This window comes from Mercenaria mercenaria, chromosome 18 (genome assembly GCF_021730395.1).
Source record: "Mercenaria mercenaria strain notata chromosome 18, MADL_Memer_1, whole genome shotgun sequence".
NCBI lineage: Eukaryota > Metazoa > Mollusca > Bivalvia > Venerida > Veneridae > Mercenaria > Mercenaria mercenaria.
Genome location: NC_069378.1, coordinates 2,092,089 through 2,110,955, shown reverse-complemented (window position 1 = coordinate 2,110,955; position 18,867 = coordinate 2,092,089). Strand labels below are relative to the sequence as shown.

The 18,867-nt window shown below is 34.2% G+C and overlaps 1 protein-coding gene and 1 long non-coding RNA gene across 2 annotated transcripts; one reads left to right on the top strand and one right to left on the bottom strand.

Annotated features, from left to right (window-relative positions):
• Positions 1-565: 565 nt before the first annotated feature.
• LOC123538716 (uncharacterized) lies at positions 566-6,370 on the bottom strand. Its single transcript, XR_006683808.2, has 3 exons — positions 6,234-6,370; positions 5,369-5,471; positions 566-3,901 (listed from the first exon to the last, which is right to left on the bottom strand). It is a non-coding gene; the product is annotated as an uncharacterized LOC123538716 (long non-coding RNA).
• Positions 6,371-12,303: 5,933 nt separating this feature from the next.
• Positions 12,304-17,841, top strand: LOC123539300 (uncharacterized). Its single transcript, XM_053530568.1, has 2 exons — positions 12,304-12,907; positions 15,182-17,841. Exons 1-2 carry the CDS (start codon positions 12,776-12,778, stop codon positions 16,517-16,519), a joined length of 1,470 nt encoding a protein of 489 aa, XP_053386543.1. The 5' UTR covers positions 12,304-12,775; the 3' UTR covers positions 16,520-17,841.
• Positions 17,842-18,867: the final 1,026 nt, after the last annotated feature.

Genomic DNA, 18,867 nt, shown 5'->3' with positions numbered 1-18,867 from the left:
TTTGTTTCCACATAGTAAGATACTTTTTTTCCACGTAGTAAGCACATAGTAAGCTATTTTTTTCACATAGTATGCTTCTTTGTTTTCACATAGTAATATACTTTGTTTCCACACAGTAAGATATTTATAAACTTTGTTATATACTGCAAAAAGACTTGGTCATTAGCAGATAAAGGTATGGAAGTACTATAACCAAGGTTTGGCCTAAAATTGTCTACCCGTATTTAACTGTAAAATCAGACTAATTCTCACGAATTTCCTGTGTGTGAGGTGCTTTTCCGGGTTGAATTCGTTCTCAGTGAGTACAAAAAAAGTCATTATCATAAATCATACACAACTGTAACATTGCTGTAGGAATTAGAGAATAGCTAATACAAACTTTCCCTGCATGTCATTTCAAATACAAAAGTCAGAAGTTTTTTTCTATATATCTGATTTTCAGCTTTTGTTTACAATTCTGCACTGATTTAGTGAGTACAGGACAGCTGTGGTCATTTGATAAAAACACATCTAAACAAACTTCCCTGGAGTTTTTTTAACAAGATCAGAAATAGGCTTACTCTTCTCAAATTTATTCTACTTTTTAAATTTCTATGGAATTCTTTACATTCACATATGATTTTAACATAAACACTGATTTAGTCAGTACAGGTCTTAGAATAATAGCAATTGCACTCTACAAATCACATTTTGACAAGATCTTCGTAAGTGGCTGTTTAGCTTTATGAAATTTAAGTCCACATACAAATTTATTCATCTGGTTATCTAAATTAGGTCAAGAGATCAAATAATACAACGATTGATAATATGTTTTGAAAGTTACTTTTGTTTTTCTAAATGAGATTTAAATCAACAATCCGTGATGTTATTTTCGTAATCAAATATCAAGGTAGGTTGACCGCCTTTTTGGTCAACATCATATGATCATCTTTAAATTCAGTTTTAGTTTCATTTATATTATCAAATTGTTTTTTTCTGACAATTCAGATAATTTATTTCTTTTAAATGCTCATAATGCCTTAGTTTAAATTGTGGCTGCTATATGTTCCGACAAGAACATAAAATATAGTATTTTCTTGTTAAAGCCTATCTCAGATAATTGCTTCCCTTATATTTGTCAAAGGTATATGGTAGAAAGCTTAATGAATCTATTCATTTTGACTATGATACTTCATGCGCACTACTGAGAGTAACACTTTTCTAACCATGTAAGTATGCATACCATCTATTTGGAAAGCTGTTTCTTCTGTTTTTGTTTTACATAAATTTCAAGCTTAATATAACATCAAATGTTATTTGGATTACAGGTTTTAAGATATGGGCGAAAACTTGAGTTCAGAAAGATGCGATTCGAACAAAGGTGACTTAGAAGGATACTATGAAGACGAAATTGGTGGCAGGCAACAAAAAGCAAGGAAGTATGAACACTTTGAATCTGAGTTATGGATCCAGTTAATACTTAATGACAGTAGAGCGCAGAAACATTATACAAAGACTTCTTTACAAACTATTTTAAAAAGGAAGAAAACATCGTCTTTTACTCCAATAGCGCTTAGCGGCAAAGTATCAGTTGTTGAATATTTTTGTACATTGGCCCTAAAAATCACATTAAAATGTCTAAAGTTTTTTATCCGTTTTGATGTAGCAGTTTGTAGTATTTGTTGTAGTTTCTAATATCAACGACTCATGTTCTCTCGAGGATAAACCCATGTTAAATAATCAACTTATCACTTATGAATATGTGACAGAGCATGAGATTTTGGGTCCAAATGCGATTTTGGTCAAAAATGGGGTTTTGGACTAATCTGACAGATTGACATGTGCTGAGTATAAATCTGCAATTTGACAACAAAAATCAGCCGTTGTCATGGAGAAATTACCGCTTTTCGGACACCATGTTTTTGTCTAACTGTATCAGAATTGAGGCAGTATATCTTAATAATTACTCCATCTTTAAATAATATCAAGATAAAATACATGATAAAATAACAAAGGCAACATGTGATTAATGAAATATATTTCTTTTTGTCGTTTTTTTCTTTTATGTAGTATCAATTTTTTTTTGTTCTAAAAATTGTTTCCATAGCAACACTGTTGTTTAACCTCTTTTTTAATAGTCCCTTGATGAATCTAGCAATAAATTACACGTAGAATGTGAAATAAATGCACAATTAACTTTTTCTAGTGTGCAAACATAGTTCACAGACAACTTGTTTATTTGTCCAAAGTTTTATGGTATTCTTTTGAACAAAATACAAACTTTATTTGATATCAAGTTCGACAACATCCCAACAACCAAAGTCGCACATCAATCTTATTGTTAAAGTCATATTATCTATTAAACAGTAAGAAAGAAAATCAGGCAAGAAGATGTAACTATTAGACTGTTATTATCAACTGTAAGTTTGCTAAAATTTCAGCAGACTTAGTTATACTGATCAGTGAATCATTACCATGGCAACAATGTGGTATTTTCTTACAAAAAGTAATATTTTTGTCAATTTTTGTATAATAATTTGAATATTTGAAGTGTTTTTCCATATATTTACATCAAAAGCTGTTTGCTTTCTTATTTAAAAGTACGAGACATCATTCCATGCATATTAATGTGATATTCTTTGAGAATTCTTATTTTCAAATACACCTCTCTCAGTTACAACTCTGCCATTTTAAGGCAGATTTGTGTGGTAACAAAGTGGTTTGCTGATGAGATTATTACATATGAAAATATATATACTAACATAATACAGCTTAACAAATATAACATATAAACAAGAAAGATGTTGTTTACATAACCAAGATAATTTTAAAGTCAAATTAACGTTACCATGGCAACAATGCACTATTTTCTTAAAATAGTAGTATTTTTGTAAATTTTCCAGAAAGATTCAGAACATTCATTTAGCATCTGTTCAGTATTTATTTGTTTTACACCGAAAATGGTCAATTATGATCAGGTATAAAAAACAAACATCAGTTCATGTAATGTAATTTGACTTTGAGAATTACACATTTTCCTGATATGCCTTCCTGCATTACAGCTCTGCCATTTTAAGGCAAATTTGTGTTGTAACATGTTGTGTTGATGCAATGATTACACATAAAAGATATTTTCTTGCAGAGTATAGTCTTATTAGCAGAATATAAACAAGGAACATGCTGTCTACATAATCAAACAAATCTAAATTCAAGTCAAATTTGTGTTACCATGGCAACTTACAATAGTCTGCAACAAAATTAGCTATTTCTGAGAAGTTCATGTGAAAAATCTTTTTATACAATTAAAAACATGGATTTACATGAATAATTCTTGAAATAAAATACATTACATTTAGCCAGTAACAAATATTTTCTGCAATATTAATAGTTTTCTGTCATGGCCATTTCTGGAAAAATCCTTCCTACACTGGCAAGGCAATTTTGATTGTAAAAGATGTTTCCTCCAAAGGTTATGTGTTAATGCCCCACATAAACTAGAATTCATATAACAGACATGTCTTAGTATTCCATGCATGCAGTTTTGGAAAGTGTATAAAGTTGAATTCTGTACAGTTAGGACAATTAAGATTGTGCTTCTCGAACCACTTCACAGCTGTCATGGCAACAAAACACACTTTTACCAAATATTTCTCACAGCTGACTAAGTTTTACTTTTTTGAAACACATTTGTAGTTTGAATCAGATCTGTTTAACTCTTTCAGGTCATAAGGGCAGGAAATATGACCTTATTTGTGCAACATGAAGTTATCTGCTCATTGCTCATATCAGTATTTGTGACATGCACTCTATTCCATAGGCATGATTTCAGCTGGATGATCAGAATAACATAATAATTATTAATTCCTTTGTTTCATTCCCATTCACAGATTCATAGAGTACTTTTCTTGAATTTCTTTCATCACTGCAAAACAAAAATTCAACAACATTAGAACTTCATTTTAAGATAAGGTTACAAAATATAAGACTGTAAAGCACCTTTTTAAGTAAAAGAGTATTTTTGTTCAAAGCTGAATGGAAGCAGGATTGATAAGTATAAACTCATACAAGAATCTTACAGTTTTCAAGTAGAACAAGAGCTGTCGGAGGACAGCAACGCTCGACTATTCAACAGCCTTGTCAATTGAATGAATACAAAAGTTGAAAAAGGGGCATAATTTTGTAAAATGCAAAGTAGAGGTATTGAACCTCTGTACTGCATGTCATATCATGACAGTGAACAAGTGTGTGAAGTTTCAATCCTTTCCAATTTGTGGATACTGAGATACCAGCTTACATACAAAAACTTAACAAAAAACTGCTAAGTCAAAGGGGCATAATTTTGTAAAAATGCCAAGTAGAGTTATGGGACCTTCACAGTGCATGTTAGATCATGACAGTGAACAAGTGTGTAAAGTTTCAATCCATTCCAATTAGTGGATACTGAGATATCAGATTACATACAAAAATTTAACCAAAAACTGCTAAGTCGAAAAAGGGGCATAATTTTGAAAAAAAAGAGAGTAGAGTTATGGGACTTGCTTAGTGCATGTCAGATCATGATAGCAAACAAGTATGTGAAGTTTCAATCCATTCCCATTAGTAAGTACTGAGATACCAGCTTACATACAAAACCTTAACCAAAAATGTCTAAGTCGAAAAAGGGGCATAATTTTGTAAAAAAGCAAAATAGAGTTATGGAACCTGTGCAATGTAGATCAGTTCATCACAGTGAATAAGTGTGTGAAGTTTCAATCCATTCCCACAAGTGGTTACTGAGTTACCAGCTTACATACAAAACCCTAACCAAAAATTTCTAAGTCGAAAAAGGGGCATAATTTTGTAAAAAAGCAAAATAGAGTTATGGAACCTGTGCAATGTAAGTCAGTTTGTCACAGTGAATAAGTGTGTGAAGTTTCAATCCATTCCCACAAGTGGTTACTGAGATACCAGCTTACATACAAAACCTTAACCAAAATCGGGACGCGGACGCCGACGCCGACGCCGACGCGGACGCCGACGCATGGGCGAGTGCAATAGCTCACTATTCTATGAATAGTCGAGCTAAAAAGAAGCAGTTCAAGAATGCATAAGCTAGCCAAGATTCTGACATACTAGACACACAATACATGCAATCAAATTTCTACTGTGAAAATAATTTCCTTATGAAAATACATACATGATATATTTAATATTTAAGTATATATCAATACTTATTCACTTCTAATATATTATATACATATTTCTTGAATAAGTCTGTAATTAAAATCATTTCTCTTAAAATGGTATGAAAAATATTTGATCATTAATGTTTATGTTATTTTAATATGTCTTCACCATTCTTAGAATAGCAAGACAGTAACAGTAAAAATGTAAAAAGAAAATTACAAACCCCCAAAAAATCCAGCATGTGGTGTATAGACCTTCCTGGAAAATCCTTTATCTGTTTAATGTCATTGCATCAGGCCAAAAAAACCTCTGTGGTAAAAATTGATCTGTAAAATGAAAAAAAATACTGTTAAAGGCTGAAATGTAAGATAAAAATGGCCTGGGCAGTTAACTCAGTACATAGAGCACAAATACATCCATCAAAAGAGTAATACTAGGTTTGAATCCCTGGCAAGACTTTCAAAACAAAATATATCTAAGGTTTATTCATTTTACCAAGTGGTTGTCAGTAACTTGCCAAGAACAGTACAAAATGGTGAGGAATCCAGAATCATGGCCAACTGAACTGTATGCAAATGTAGCATGAAAAGCTTTGGAAAAACTGTCTCACACCAAGTAAAAACAATATTTATGCCTTGTAGAAGTTTTATGTATAGATTGATTTGACAAATTATAAGTAAGAAATAAGTGATTGAAGCTGACAATAGATGTGAATCAACTGTTCCTGATCAATCACTTTCATGACATGGCTATATAAAATGACTAGGGCTTTAAATTATGTAACTAAAGACTGTGACTGAATGTTGTGTTTTTGTCTGACACCATTGCATAGAATCTACTTGTCTTGCATACTGATTATACTAACAAGAGTCAAAACTTTAAAAAAACGTTTACTTCTTTGACAGATTTAGTTAATAATATAGTCTACAGCATAGTGACACAAATATGAATTGCGCTAACTCCAAACTGTCATTAGTGTCATAATCATTCAATATCCGGGCTATTTTGGAAAATATATCGGGCAAAACAGTCGATATAAACGCAAATAATATTTTTAAACCTTGCGTATCGCTTAAATACTTACTTACCTGTAAATTCGCTAGCTGTCATTCTTTATACCATTGAAATAAATCATCAAATATCGATTTTTGGGGTAGTTTCATTTTCTCCACGACCTTCGATGTTTACAGTACAAATGGCGTGTCGATTCAAAGGGCGATAAATTATCAATCATTTAATTAAAGAAACGAAATTGCAAAACACGGAAATGTTAAAATACATGAAAGTTTGATAAATACCGCTTGTCACTTCATTTATTTCTTGTGGCAAGGTAGAGTATTATTGAAAAGAAATAGGCATTAATTGCCGCGAACACGGGGTAACAGTCCACCATTTTTTTGTGACGTAACTTTAATCGAGGTTTTCTCAAATGACGTAACGCCGAATTTGGACCCAAAATGTCATGGTGCGTCACATATAACTATCTCTTACTGTTTCGAAATATTTAGTTAGACACTAGCAAATACTGTATAAAATTGCATTTCTGGCATCCTAATGCAAATTAATAAAAACCGTCTGTACCTGCTAATGTTGTGGGGAGAGGTAAGAAGCTGTTTACTGCCTTTACTGAAGGTATACAAAAAAGAACACGTACTTGCTAATGATGAGTAAAGTTTTAAAAAAATATACATGATTTGGCAGAGAAGTTTTTAGCTCGACTATTCGAAGTAGTCTAGCTATTCTACTCACCCTGGCGTCGGCGTCGGCGTTGGCATCGGCGTCACACCTTGGTTAAGTTTTTGCATGCAAGTGCATACAGCTATCATTTAAAGGCATATAGCTTTGAAACTTATTTTTTCTTTCTCTAGGTCAATTACCAACCTCACTGGGTCAAGTTTCATAACTCTTACATGTAATTTGAGCATATTATGCCCACTTTTGGACTTAGAAAATTCTGGTTAAAGTTTTACATGCAAGTTATTATCTCCAAAACTAATGCAGATATTGAATTGAAACTTCACATGTGTCTTCGGGGTTATAAAATTGGTTGATAGCAGCAAGTCCCATAACTCTGACCTTCATTTTGGCCAAATTATGCCCCTTTTTGAACTTAGGAAATTCTGGTTAAAGTTTTGCGTGCAAGTACATACAGCTATTACTAAAAGGCATATAGATTTGAAACTTATTTTTCCTTTTTCTAAGTCAATTACCAACCTCACTGGGTCAAGTCCCATAACTCTGACATGTATTTTGGGTAAATTATGCCCCCTTTTAGACTTAAAAAAGTTCTGGTTAAAGTTTTACATGCAAGTTACTATCTCCAAAACTAATGCAGATATTGAATTGAAACTTCACATGTGTCTTCGGGGTTATAACACAAGTTGATAGCAGCAAATCCCATAACACATTTTGGTCAAATTATGTTCCCTTTTGAACTTAAAACTCTTTTGATATTTACCATTTTGGGTAATATTTTCCTGCTTCTGGGACAATATTTCGAATATTCGAGCTTAGCTGTCTTATGGACAGCTCTTGTTATTTACACATATATTCCTATATCTTGTACCTTGTACTTCATGTTGACATTATTTGCATATGAGTGCGCATATTTTATCCGTTACAGGAGTCATAACAAGACCACAGATGAAAACAATCACGAAAATGAAAAGGTTAGAAATATTTTGTAGTTCAATTTCGTAAAAGCAAATGAATTGTGAACAGCTATTTTGGAAGGTTGAAGCATATTTAAGACTAAATTCCCTTTGATTATGGCATTTTTACATTTACTGATTCCTGAGAGGTGTTGCATTTTCCATTAAGTCTCATGAACAGACTAAGCAAACCGAGTTTGCTATTATTTTGGTTGTATTCTATGCTTACAAAGGATTTTCTTACAGATTTTATTAAGGATGAAAATCGCTTCCGCTCAAGAAAGAACAGCATAGAAAAATCAGTAGATGGCTTTTTTTGTTTTGGGGTAAGTAGGTAAAAATTGAAGGGCACAGTACCATTCGGGACTGATCAATATCTGGAGATTTCCTTGGCCTTTTGCCTTTTAACCTCATTGGGTGATTGCCTACAGTCAGCAAATGACCCTACTTGTTTTTATGCTAATAATCCAAGGTAACAACACATAAAACAACATATCCGCGCAATATTGTGCGTATTATTAGAAACAATATTTCTGAAAAGGAAGTCAGTTTTAAAAAAAGATGGCCGCGTGGTCACATTTCCTCTGAACATATATAGTGAATTTTAGCTCACCTGTGCCAAAGGCTCAGGGTGAGCTATTGTGATCGCTCACCGTCCGGCGTCCGTCCGTCCGTCCACCCTTTCCTATAAACAAAATCTCCTCCTAAACCACAAGGCCAATTTTGATAAAACTTAACAGGGATGTTCCTTCGATAATCTTCTTTAAAAATTGTTCAAATAATTGAATTCCATGCAGAACTCTGGTTGCCATGGCAACTGAAACGAAAATTTTTAAATATATTCTTGTCCGAAACCACAGGTCATAGGGCTTTAATATTTGGTATGTAGCATCATCTAGTGGTCCTCTACAAAGATTGTTCAAGGATTATTCAAAATATCCTCCTGAGGTCAAATATGGCCCCGCCCTGGGGGTCACATGGTTTACATTGACTTATAATGGGAAAACTTTGAAAACCTTCTTGTCCAAAACCACAAAGCGTAGAGCACCAATTTTGGCATGTAACATCATGTAATGGTCCTCTATGAAGTTTGTTCAAATTATGCTCCTGGGGTGAAAAGAAGGCCAGTTCCGGGGGTCTTAAATTTTACATAGAGTTAAATAGGAAAAAAACTTTAAAAATCTTCTTGCCTGAAACCACAACATCAAGGCCTTTGATATTTGGCATGTAGCATTACCTTGTAGTCCTCTACCAAGATTGTTCAAATTATTACCCTGGGGTGGAAAGAGGTCCTGTCCTGTGGGTCCCAGTTTTTACATAGACTAATAGTAAAAAAAAACTTTAAAAATCTTCATGTGGTTGTTAACATAGTTTTCAAAAATGTTGTAATTAGATTTGCGGATATCACTGGGTGTATGGCGTTAACGTTTGATTTCCGCTCAATAACTTGAGTTTAGAGTAACCGATTGCAATGAAACTTGGTATATAGGTAATTAGTACAAAGACGTAGTTTGGAGTTGCATATATGGTCTCTATGTTCATGGCCGAGGTAACTGTTGCTAAAAATAGAATAAAATCGGTTTCCGCTCAATAACTTTAGTTCGCATGTATGTATTGAAATTTTATTTGGCCTGTAAGTAACTAATAGAAAAACTAAGGTTGGGATTGTATATGGAGTTAGTTAGGTTAAGTTCAAGGTAAGCATAACTTAATATATCTGCATAAATAGAACATTTCACCCTGTTGCAGTGGTCTAATCCATTTGGTCAAAACTACTATTGTAATGTGTCGCAGTTTTACTGTACTTCTGAATGGCATGATTGGATGCAGTCAAATATGCACAACATAACATGATCTTTATTATACAGCACATGTTGGCGTGGTGCAAAGTTTGTAAACCTCGTTTGAAAACCACGTTTCTTGTTTCGATATTGTATTTTATAATTAAGGTCCTTTAAGTAAATTTAAAAGGTGATTAAATGTGTTTGTTGCAGGATCGGCCAGGAAAACCAAGATGTACAGAGCTTCTTGCTGACTCTCTTACGTTGTCATGGGATCCACCTATTAAATTCGGAGAAAATGACTATTACCAGATAAGCTACAAAGATTTAGATCATGGCACGAAATGGAAACATTTTGAAGACGAGTTCACATCTCCAACTGCTGTCCTTAAAAATTTGAATTCCAGTACAGCCTTCGTCTTTCGAGTTCGTGTGTAGTATATGAAGACGGTGAGGGACCATACATCGAAGAGAGTGATACAATTCTTACATTTGATAGTCCAGCAAAACGAATCGCTGCATTGTCTTCGATGGTTGAGGCAGGTAGTCCATCCCCATCAAAATATGCATTGCCGTTGGTGGAAATAATGGCTGAAAGAAATGAACAAAACAAGATTAGGAATTTCGAGTTCGGTATGTCAGTCTTTTAACTTTATAAACATATTTGTTAGCTCACCTGAGCCGAAAGGCCCATGGTGAGCTTTTGTGACCGCTCAATTTCCGTCGTCCGTCGTGCGGCGTGCGTCGTGCGTCCGTCAACAATTTCTAAAAATATATTTTTCTTGAAAACCACTGAGCAGAATTACACCATACTTCACAAGAATCATCCTTTGGTGGCCCCCTTTCAAAATTGTTCAAAGAACTGAATTTCATGCAGAACTCTGGTTGCCATGGCAACCGAAAGGAAAACATTTAGCATGTGACATCATCTTATAGTCTTCTATCAAAATTGTTCAAAATATCTCCTTGGGGTGAAAAGAGGCCCCTCCCCGGGGGTCACAAGTTTTGCATAGACTTATATAGGAAAAAACTTTAAAAATCTTCTTGTCTAAAACCACAAGACCTATGCCTTTGATATTTGGTATGCTGCATTACCTTGTGGTCCTCTACAAAAATTATACAAATTATGCCCCTGGGGTAAAAGAGGCCCAGCCCAGGGGGTCTCAAGTTTTATATAGACTTATATAGGAAAAAAAAACGTTTAAAATATTCTTGCCTTAAACTGCAAGGCCTAGGCTTTTGATATTTGGTCTGTTGCATTGCCTTGTGGTCCTCTACCGAAATTGTTCAAATTATGCCCCTGGGTTCAAAAGAGGCCCCTTCCTGGGGGTCACAAGTTTAACATAGACTTATATAGAAAGAAACTTTAAAAATCTTCTTGTCTAAAAGCACAAGACCTGGGCCTTTGATATTTGGTATGTTGCATTACCTTGTGGTCCTCTAGAAAAACTGTTCAAATTATGCCCCTGGGGTAAAAGAGGCCCAGCCCAGGCGGGGGAGGGGCGGGGGTGGGGGTGTCTCAAGTTTTACATAGATTTATATAGGACATACTTTTAAAAATGTTCTTGCCTTAACTGCAAGGCCTAGGCTTTTGATATTTGGTATATTGCATTGCCTTGTGGTCCTCTACCAAAATCGTTCAAATTATGCCCCTGGGATCCTAAGGGTCCCAAATTTAACAAAGACTTATAAACGGAAAAAAATCCTAGGACTTTGATATTTGGTATGCAGCATTGCCTATCGGATCTCTAACAATATTGTTCAAATAATGCCCCTGGGGTAAAAAGAGGCCCCACCTGGGGGTCAATTGTTATATGAGTTCTATAGGAATAAATACTTAAAAAATTATCAGATCTTGTTTCCAAGACTGTTTTATTATAATTACCTGATGATCCGAAGTGATTTGGAATCACTTGACCATGGCATTGACCTACTGACCTACTTTCTTGTTTTTTAAGATACAGCCTTGAAATTTGGATGACAGGTACAGTTTTGCACACCGATGTTAAAACTTACTTTCTGTGACCATGAATGTGACCTACTGACCTACTTTCTAATATTTTAACATCAGTTTGGCATTTTAAACACGTGGATCATATTACTCAGGTGAGCGATTCAGGGTCATCATGATCCTCTTGTTATTAATTGTAAAAGTAATTCGCCATGATAATCGACAAACTTACAGGACATTTTTGTTTGGGTCATTGATTACATACTGAAAATTTACGTCCGTTTCTTTTTACATATATCATACATTTGCATATAGTCGGAAGTTGCTATCCAAAGTTGTTGTAGTGTTATTTCAGTTATAGTTTTAATTGATAGTTGCGGATGCCGTCGACATGTACCAGTGAGAGATTGGTATCCCCCGTCGAAGATAAAGTTTAAGCGTTGTCTGTCCTTCCGTCCTTCCGCCCGTCCGTCCGGAGGCATATCTAAGAAGTGGTTTGAAATATTTAAATAAAACATCAAATACGGTTTCAGTCAGATTATTCAAGTAACATTTAGTAGTTTCTATTTTTAACTATTTAGGGTATTATAAATATGGCAATTTCTGCTTCATACATTGTGACATATTTGACCTAGAACTATGAAACTTAGCCTGAATTTAGTACACACACAATTTCGCAAGGATCTCTTCAGTGACTTCAGAGTAATTGCCTTTTAATTGTTGAAAAAACCATATATTTGTACATAACAAACGTAACAATTCGTAGAATTTCATTAAACTTCTTTCATCTTTCTTCTATGAGCATCTCAAAATATGAAGTTGTGTACCCATATCCAGTCGCCCCTACTGCCCTGGTCATACATACCCCCACTTCCCACACATTGTTGTTTTTTTGTTTTTGTTTTTTTTTTTTCTTTTTTAAGACCTACACCCTTACAACCTTCCATGAATATTTATCAACATGCAAAGTTTTTTAATCTAATTTTTGTCGAAGTTTCCTAGATTATGATTAATAGTAGTATAATTATGATGTAAAATAGGTGTTCTGTAAAATATGTTCTACTTAAAAAGTACATTTTGCTTTGCTTTATAAATACCCGATCGTATGTAAAAGTACAGAATACATGCACGTTTTGCAGCTCAAAGTGTGCATTGTCTAATGCGGCCGTGTATCTTTTCTAAAGATACTTCTTGTTCTTATTTACATAGGTGCACCTCCGCTAGTTGAGGGCAATTCAAGGACAATCATGCTTATAGGGGCTACAGGCACTGGGAAAAGTACACTTATTGATGGAATTGTGAACTATATCCTTGGAGTGAACTGGGACGATCCTTTTCGATTTACAGTTTTTGACTTGGATCAGGGAACAAAAAATCAAGTGAGCTGTAAAAATCTTTGATTTCCGTTAAAAAGGCAAAACTTTCTTTGAGTAATATTATTGCCTGAATTTATTCACAGTTTAAAGGTTGCTTGAAAATTACATTTTTGTTTTACTATTGCTTTAATCTGGTTTATATTTTTGGTTAATGCAATGAAATTTCTACGTTGATGAAGATTTAGCTTTTACTAAATGTGGATTGTTCATATAATGCTTGTTTGCCATACTACATTCTTATGTTGAAAGGAGTTTGAATGAAGGAATTAATTCAGTTATCAAATGGCTCATTAATAGAGTTTTATTCTTTTAAATGGGCACAAATCTTATGAATGTAGTCAAGTTCAAATTTGAACATTCTATGTAGCTGTAACGTTTCTGATCCAACTTCGTTATTTAAGTATTTCATGGATACTCGATATCAAGTTTATCTTGCGAGTCAATGACTTCTGTCATTAAAACGGCTAGCTCTTGTTAAAAAATTCTAATTAGAAAATATGAATATCTGACACAATATACACAGACACTTATTCTTTGTAACGCAACGATTTTTCTTTTCAGCTCATCTGATTTTTTTGAAACAAAATGATGAGATATTGTCATCACTTGATCGGCGTCGGCGTTGCCTGGTTAAGTTTTATGTTTAGGTCAGCTTTTCTCCTAAACTATCAAAGTATTGCTTTGAAACTTGCAACACTTATTCACCAGCATAAGCTTACCCTGTACAGCAAGAAACATAACTCCATCATGCTTTTTTGCAAGATTTATGGCCCCTTTTATATTTAGAAAATATCAGATTTCTTGGTTAAGTTTTATGTTTAGGTCAACTTTTCTCCTAAACTATCGAAGCTATTGCTTTGAAACTTGCAGCACTTGTTCACCATTAAAAGCTGACCATGTACATCAAGAAACATAACTCCATCCTGCTTATTGCAAGAATTATGCCCCTTTTGGACTTAGAAAATCAGTTTTCTTGGTTAAGATTTATGTTTAGGTCAGCTTTTCTCCTAAACCATCAAAGCTATTACTTCAAAACTTGCAACGCTTGTTCACCATCATAAGCTGACACTGTACAGCAAGAAACATAACTCCGTTCTGCTTTCTGCAAGATTTATGGCCCCTTTTGGACTTAGAAAATACCAGATTTATTGGTTACGTTTTATGTTTAGGTCCACCTTTTCTCTTAAACTATCAAAGCTATTGTTTTGGAACTTACAACACTTGTTCACCATCCTAAGCTGATCATGTACATCAAGAAGCATAACTCCATCCTGCTTTCTTAAAAAAATTATTGCCCCTTTTGGACTTAGAAAATCAGTTTTCTTGGTTGAGTAATATGTTTAAGTCAGCTTTTCTCATAAACTATCAAAGTTATTGCTTTAAAACTTACAAAACTTGTTTACCATCATAAGCTGACCATGTACAGCAAGAAACATAGCTCTGTCCTGTTTTTTGCAAGACTTATGGCCCCTTTAGGACTTAGAAAATATTAGATTTATTGGTTAAGTTTTATGTTTAGATCAGCTTTTCTCCCAAACTATTCAAGCTATTGCTTTGAAACTTGCAACAATTGTTCACCATCATAAGCTTACTGTGTACATCAAGAAACATAACTCCATCCTGCATTTTGCATGAATTATGGCCCTTTTTGGACTTAAAAATTCATGGGTAGGACAATTTTTTTATTATACAAAAACAAATCAGATAAGCGTTAGCACCCACAAGGCGGTGCTCTTGTTGTTCTATGATTTAACCTTGAGCCTGTTGGGGATGCGTGATTCTGCCTTTTGAGCAGAGCAGACCTAGAACAGCTTGCAAGTCATGGTCTGTACTCTTCGCTTTTCAGTTTGTAAATTTTCTGTAAACATCCCTTTGATAAACAAGTAGTACTGCCCAAACTGAATAAAGGACCAGTCCATTTCAGAAATTTAGCAGAGTAAATGTTAAAAAAGATGTTGGAAGATGAAATGCAAAATCAGTTATTAACGTCGATCTAACGGATTGGTACAATGATAGGAATTTAAAAAACCAACGAAAACGACAAAAGCCGAATCACTTTTCTTACCTTGTTGTTGTGCAATTATGCTTTCTCAAGCTGAGAATCATGTTTTTAATATAAAGACTCTAAGGGAATGTTGTATCCAGCTGCGTTTATAGCCGGCGATGTACCAGTATTTGCTCTTGTAGATAATTATTTCTGCCTTGCACAGTTAACGGGCCGCTGACTTTAAATTATACAAAGCTAATTATGTAATGTATATTTGTTTATCATTTTAGGCGCTGAGTCAAACAGAATGGATAACATGTTACACTATCAACCCGGAAAAGGGTAGCCGACTAGAATATCAACTGAATATCATCGATACTCCCGGATTTGGGGACACCAGTGTGTTAACACGCGAGCAAGTAATAGTGGATCAGATACGTCAGCTCTTCTCTGAAAGCCAACCAAAAGGTGCCTCTTTTATAGATGCAGTTTGTTTCCTGATAAAAGCCCCAGATGCACGACTTACTGCTGTTCAAAGTCATAATTTCGAGCTAGTGATGTCGTTATTCGGAAAAGATATCAAAAGAAATATATGTTCCCTTATAACATTTGCCGATGGAGCAGATCCACCTGTTATTGCCGCACTCAAAGAATCTGGACTACCTTTTGGGCAAAGCTTTACTTTTAATAATTCTGGTCTTTTCGCAAAAAATGTGGATATTAGTGCTGCAAGCTTCTCTCCAGTGTTTTGGGAAATGGGATTAAAAGGTTGCCGTGCATTCTTTGATCACCTTAGGCAGGTTGAAACGAAAAGCCTACAAATGACCAAACATGTTCTTGATGAACGGTCCAGATTAGAAACAGCTATGAAAAACCTACAACCTCAGCTCAATGCCGGACTTTCTAAAGTCGATTGCCTCAAACAAGAAATTAGGATTATCGAACAGAACAAATCTTTGATGAAAGATATCAAAGACTTTGAGTACGAAATTGAAGAAACACAACAAAAAAAGAAAGAGTTGCCAAGAGGTCAACCCGTTACCAATTGCCTTAACTGTCATTTTACTTGTCATGATAACTGTGATTTGTCTAAAGACCATGAGAAGTTCCAGTGTTCTGCGATGGATTCAAACGGGAATTGCAAAATATGCCCAGACAAATGTTGTTGGCAAATGCATGCTAACACGCCTTACATATTTGAGTATGTAACTGTCAAAGTAAAGAAAACGTATGAAAACAAGCAGAAAAAGTATAAAGAGGCGGCTGGGAAGCTTTTATCACAGGAAGGAATAGTAGGCAAGTTTGGAGAGGAATTAAATGATTTATTGGATGATTCAGAAGCATTAATGGTTGTTATCAAATCATGCATAGAAAGGCTAAAAGAAATTGCACTTAGACCCAATCCTCTAACGATGACAGAACATATTGATTTAATGATTGAAAACGAGAAACTTGAGAAAAAATATGGATTTTTACAGAGAATTAATGTACTGAACGAATTACGCATGAGGGCTCAGATATCTACTGTGTTTGAGCAGTTTAAGGTAGAGGCAAACGCAACACTTAGATCAGTCGGTAAAAAGAGGAACCAGGACGCAAAATCTGTTACCAGAATGGGGCTTGTTTAAAGGATAAGTTGTCAATAGACTTATAAGCTGTATAACAGAACTACAAGGTGTATCACACGTGCTTCAGATGAGATCGTTTAAGTGATAAATACGAAGAAGTACTTATCAGACTCTTCGAGGTATCTTTTTGAGAACAAAGATATTGTGTTGCTTTAATACACAGAATCTGTTAAGAAAAACAAATGTAGCGCCTGCAAAATGAATGTATGATGAATAATTCATGAATCGTTGTAGACATTGACCTAATCTTGAACAACTTCAAAATGGCGGCGCTCATTCGTAGAGTATTTCGCCAACATTAAATCTCTGTTGAATCTACGCACACATTTAGTGTACAATGAATAATCTATAAGCAGGCATTTTAACATGAGTTGAATTTTGCCATGGTGGCATCTATTCAACGTGATACGTTATACAGTTTTGAGAAGAAATTTTAGCTAAACGGTATTCAGATGTAAGATAAATAAATGTGTGTTGCCTAAATTGTTTTATACTGAGGAAATGATCTATTTTATGTCTCTTATATCTTTCCGTTCTTGTGCTGTTTGTTTCTTTGTTTTTGTTTAGTTTTGTTTTGATAACAATGCAAGTCATAGTTCACACACTACCCTATCTCTTATTTTATTTCACTATTGTATTAAATTAGACACTTTTACTGCGATGATCTGTTGTCGAAAATCAATTTATCAATTTACTTTTGTGCTTTGTATATTTGTAAACGAAACAATTTATCTAAAATGATTCGTGTAAGAAACAAACCTAATACATTGTATCTATATATGAAAGACTAAAAATTGGCGCTGACTAATATCAGTTGTCTTTGAGTGCCGTAGCCCAGTTTGCTACAACCATGATTCGTCAGACTTGTATACGTTGTTAAGATAGGTCATAAATATTTTATGTATGCGGGATGCGCTAGTCTTGCCCAGGTATATATCAGAATATAAGGATCTTACATACCCGCCGTTCTAACAGTGTCTTGACCGAACCCGAGTGACAGCCTGGGTCTGGCTAGTATTTTCATCCATATTGTTCCAAAGGTTTGAAAAGGTTTGCACAACATCATAATATAACTTCAGTTTTAAAGTTAGGTAGATCTTCAAGTGAAATAATATCATATATATTTCCCGTGAAGTTACCGTCTATATTCTGCTGTTATGTCTCAATACATCACTGAAACAAAATGTAATATAAATTATTCATATTTAACGCGGATCTTTGCTGATGCCTTGCTTGTGAACCGAAAAAAAATTATGTTTTCTATGGTGTATGCTAATTTTGTGTTTTCTTGATTATTAGATTAATAAAGTTTTAGGTTTTTATGTGTGTGTTTTAATTCCTTCCTAACAGGTGGTATTTAAACACAGGTTAATTAATACTATATGTGGTTGAATGGGAAAAGAAATAATCGGTTATTAGTAACAAGGTTTAGTGAAATGGCATCATTGGCCTTTAGCACAGGTTTAACTGTACATGTACATTAGGTTTGTATGACTATAATCACGATGTTAACATTTAGTTGGCTTTATACACTTATATTAAAATTGCGGCTTTCTAACCTTAAGAAGCGACATTTGTTTGGTTATTCTTTTAGTATGATGTGGCGTAAGTCAACGGACCTATTGCAATTCAAGAATATGAAGAATACGGAAATGTAAATTCATGTTTATTAATACAAAAAGGAACTGAAAGTAGTTTCATAATGCAAAAGTGTTATAATAAAAGACGAGGCCCCTCAAGCGAATTTTACTGTACCTCCTTAGGAATTCCTTATAATGATTTTCATTCCAGAAATTTTTTCCAGCATGTACGCATTCTCCTTGTTTTATTAGAGATGACTGTTAAACGTTTCAAAGAGTTAATTTAATAAATAAACAGACGAATGTCTCATTTAACCAAAAGAACTATTTTTGCTTATTTGTTTTAAGGTATAACAATAACATGCTTCAAAACGTTCCTGTGAGGTCCGGATTATCTATAAACTTAAAACTAGTTATTTAAGAAAATTGGACAACTCGGAAGTATGACGGAAGGGAAATATATAATGAAAAATTAAAAGTAAACTTTCTGGAATGATACTACGTCAACAGCAATTGTACAGTAGGTAGCAACGTTATTTAGGTGGCCTAACCGTGTGCTAAAATGATAGCTTTCTAGCCTTTCTAAGATCTATGTAAAATGCTTGTGTACTAAAATAGTATTACACTTCTGTGTCTGACGCATTCACGAGACATTTTAAATAACAAGTAAACTATACCGATATAGATTAGATTCTCTTTGTATTTTACTATTGGCGGTCTTCAAGCATGAATACAAGGTAATATAAAGCCTTCATTAAGGACGATACA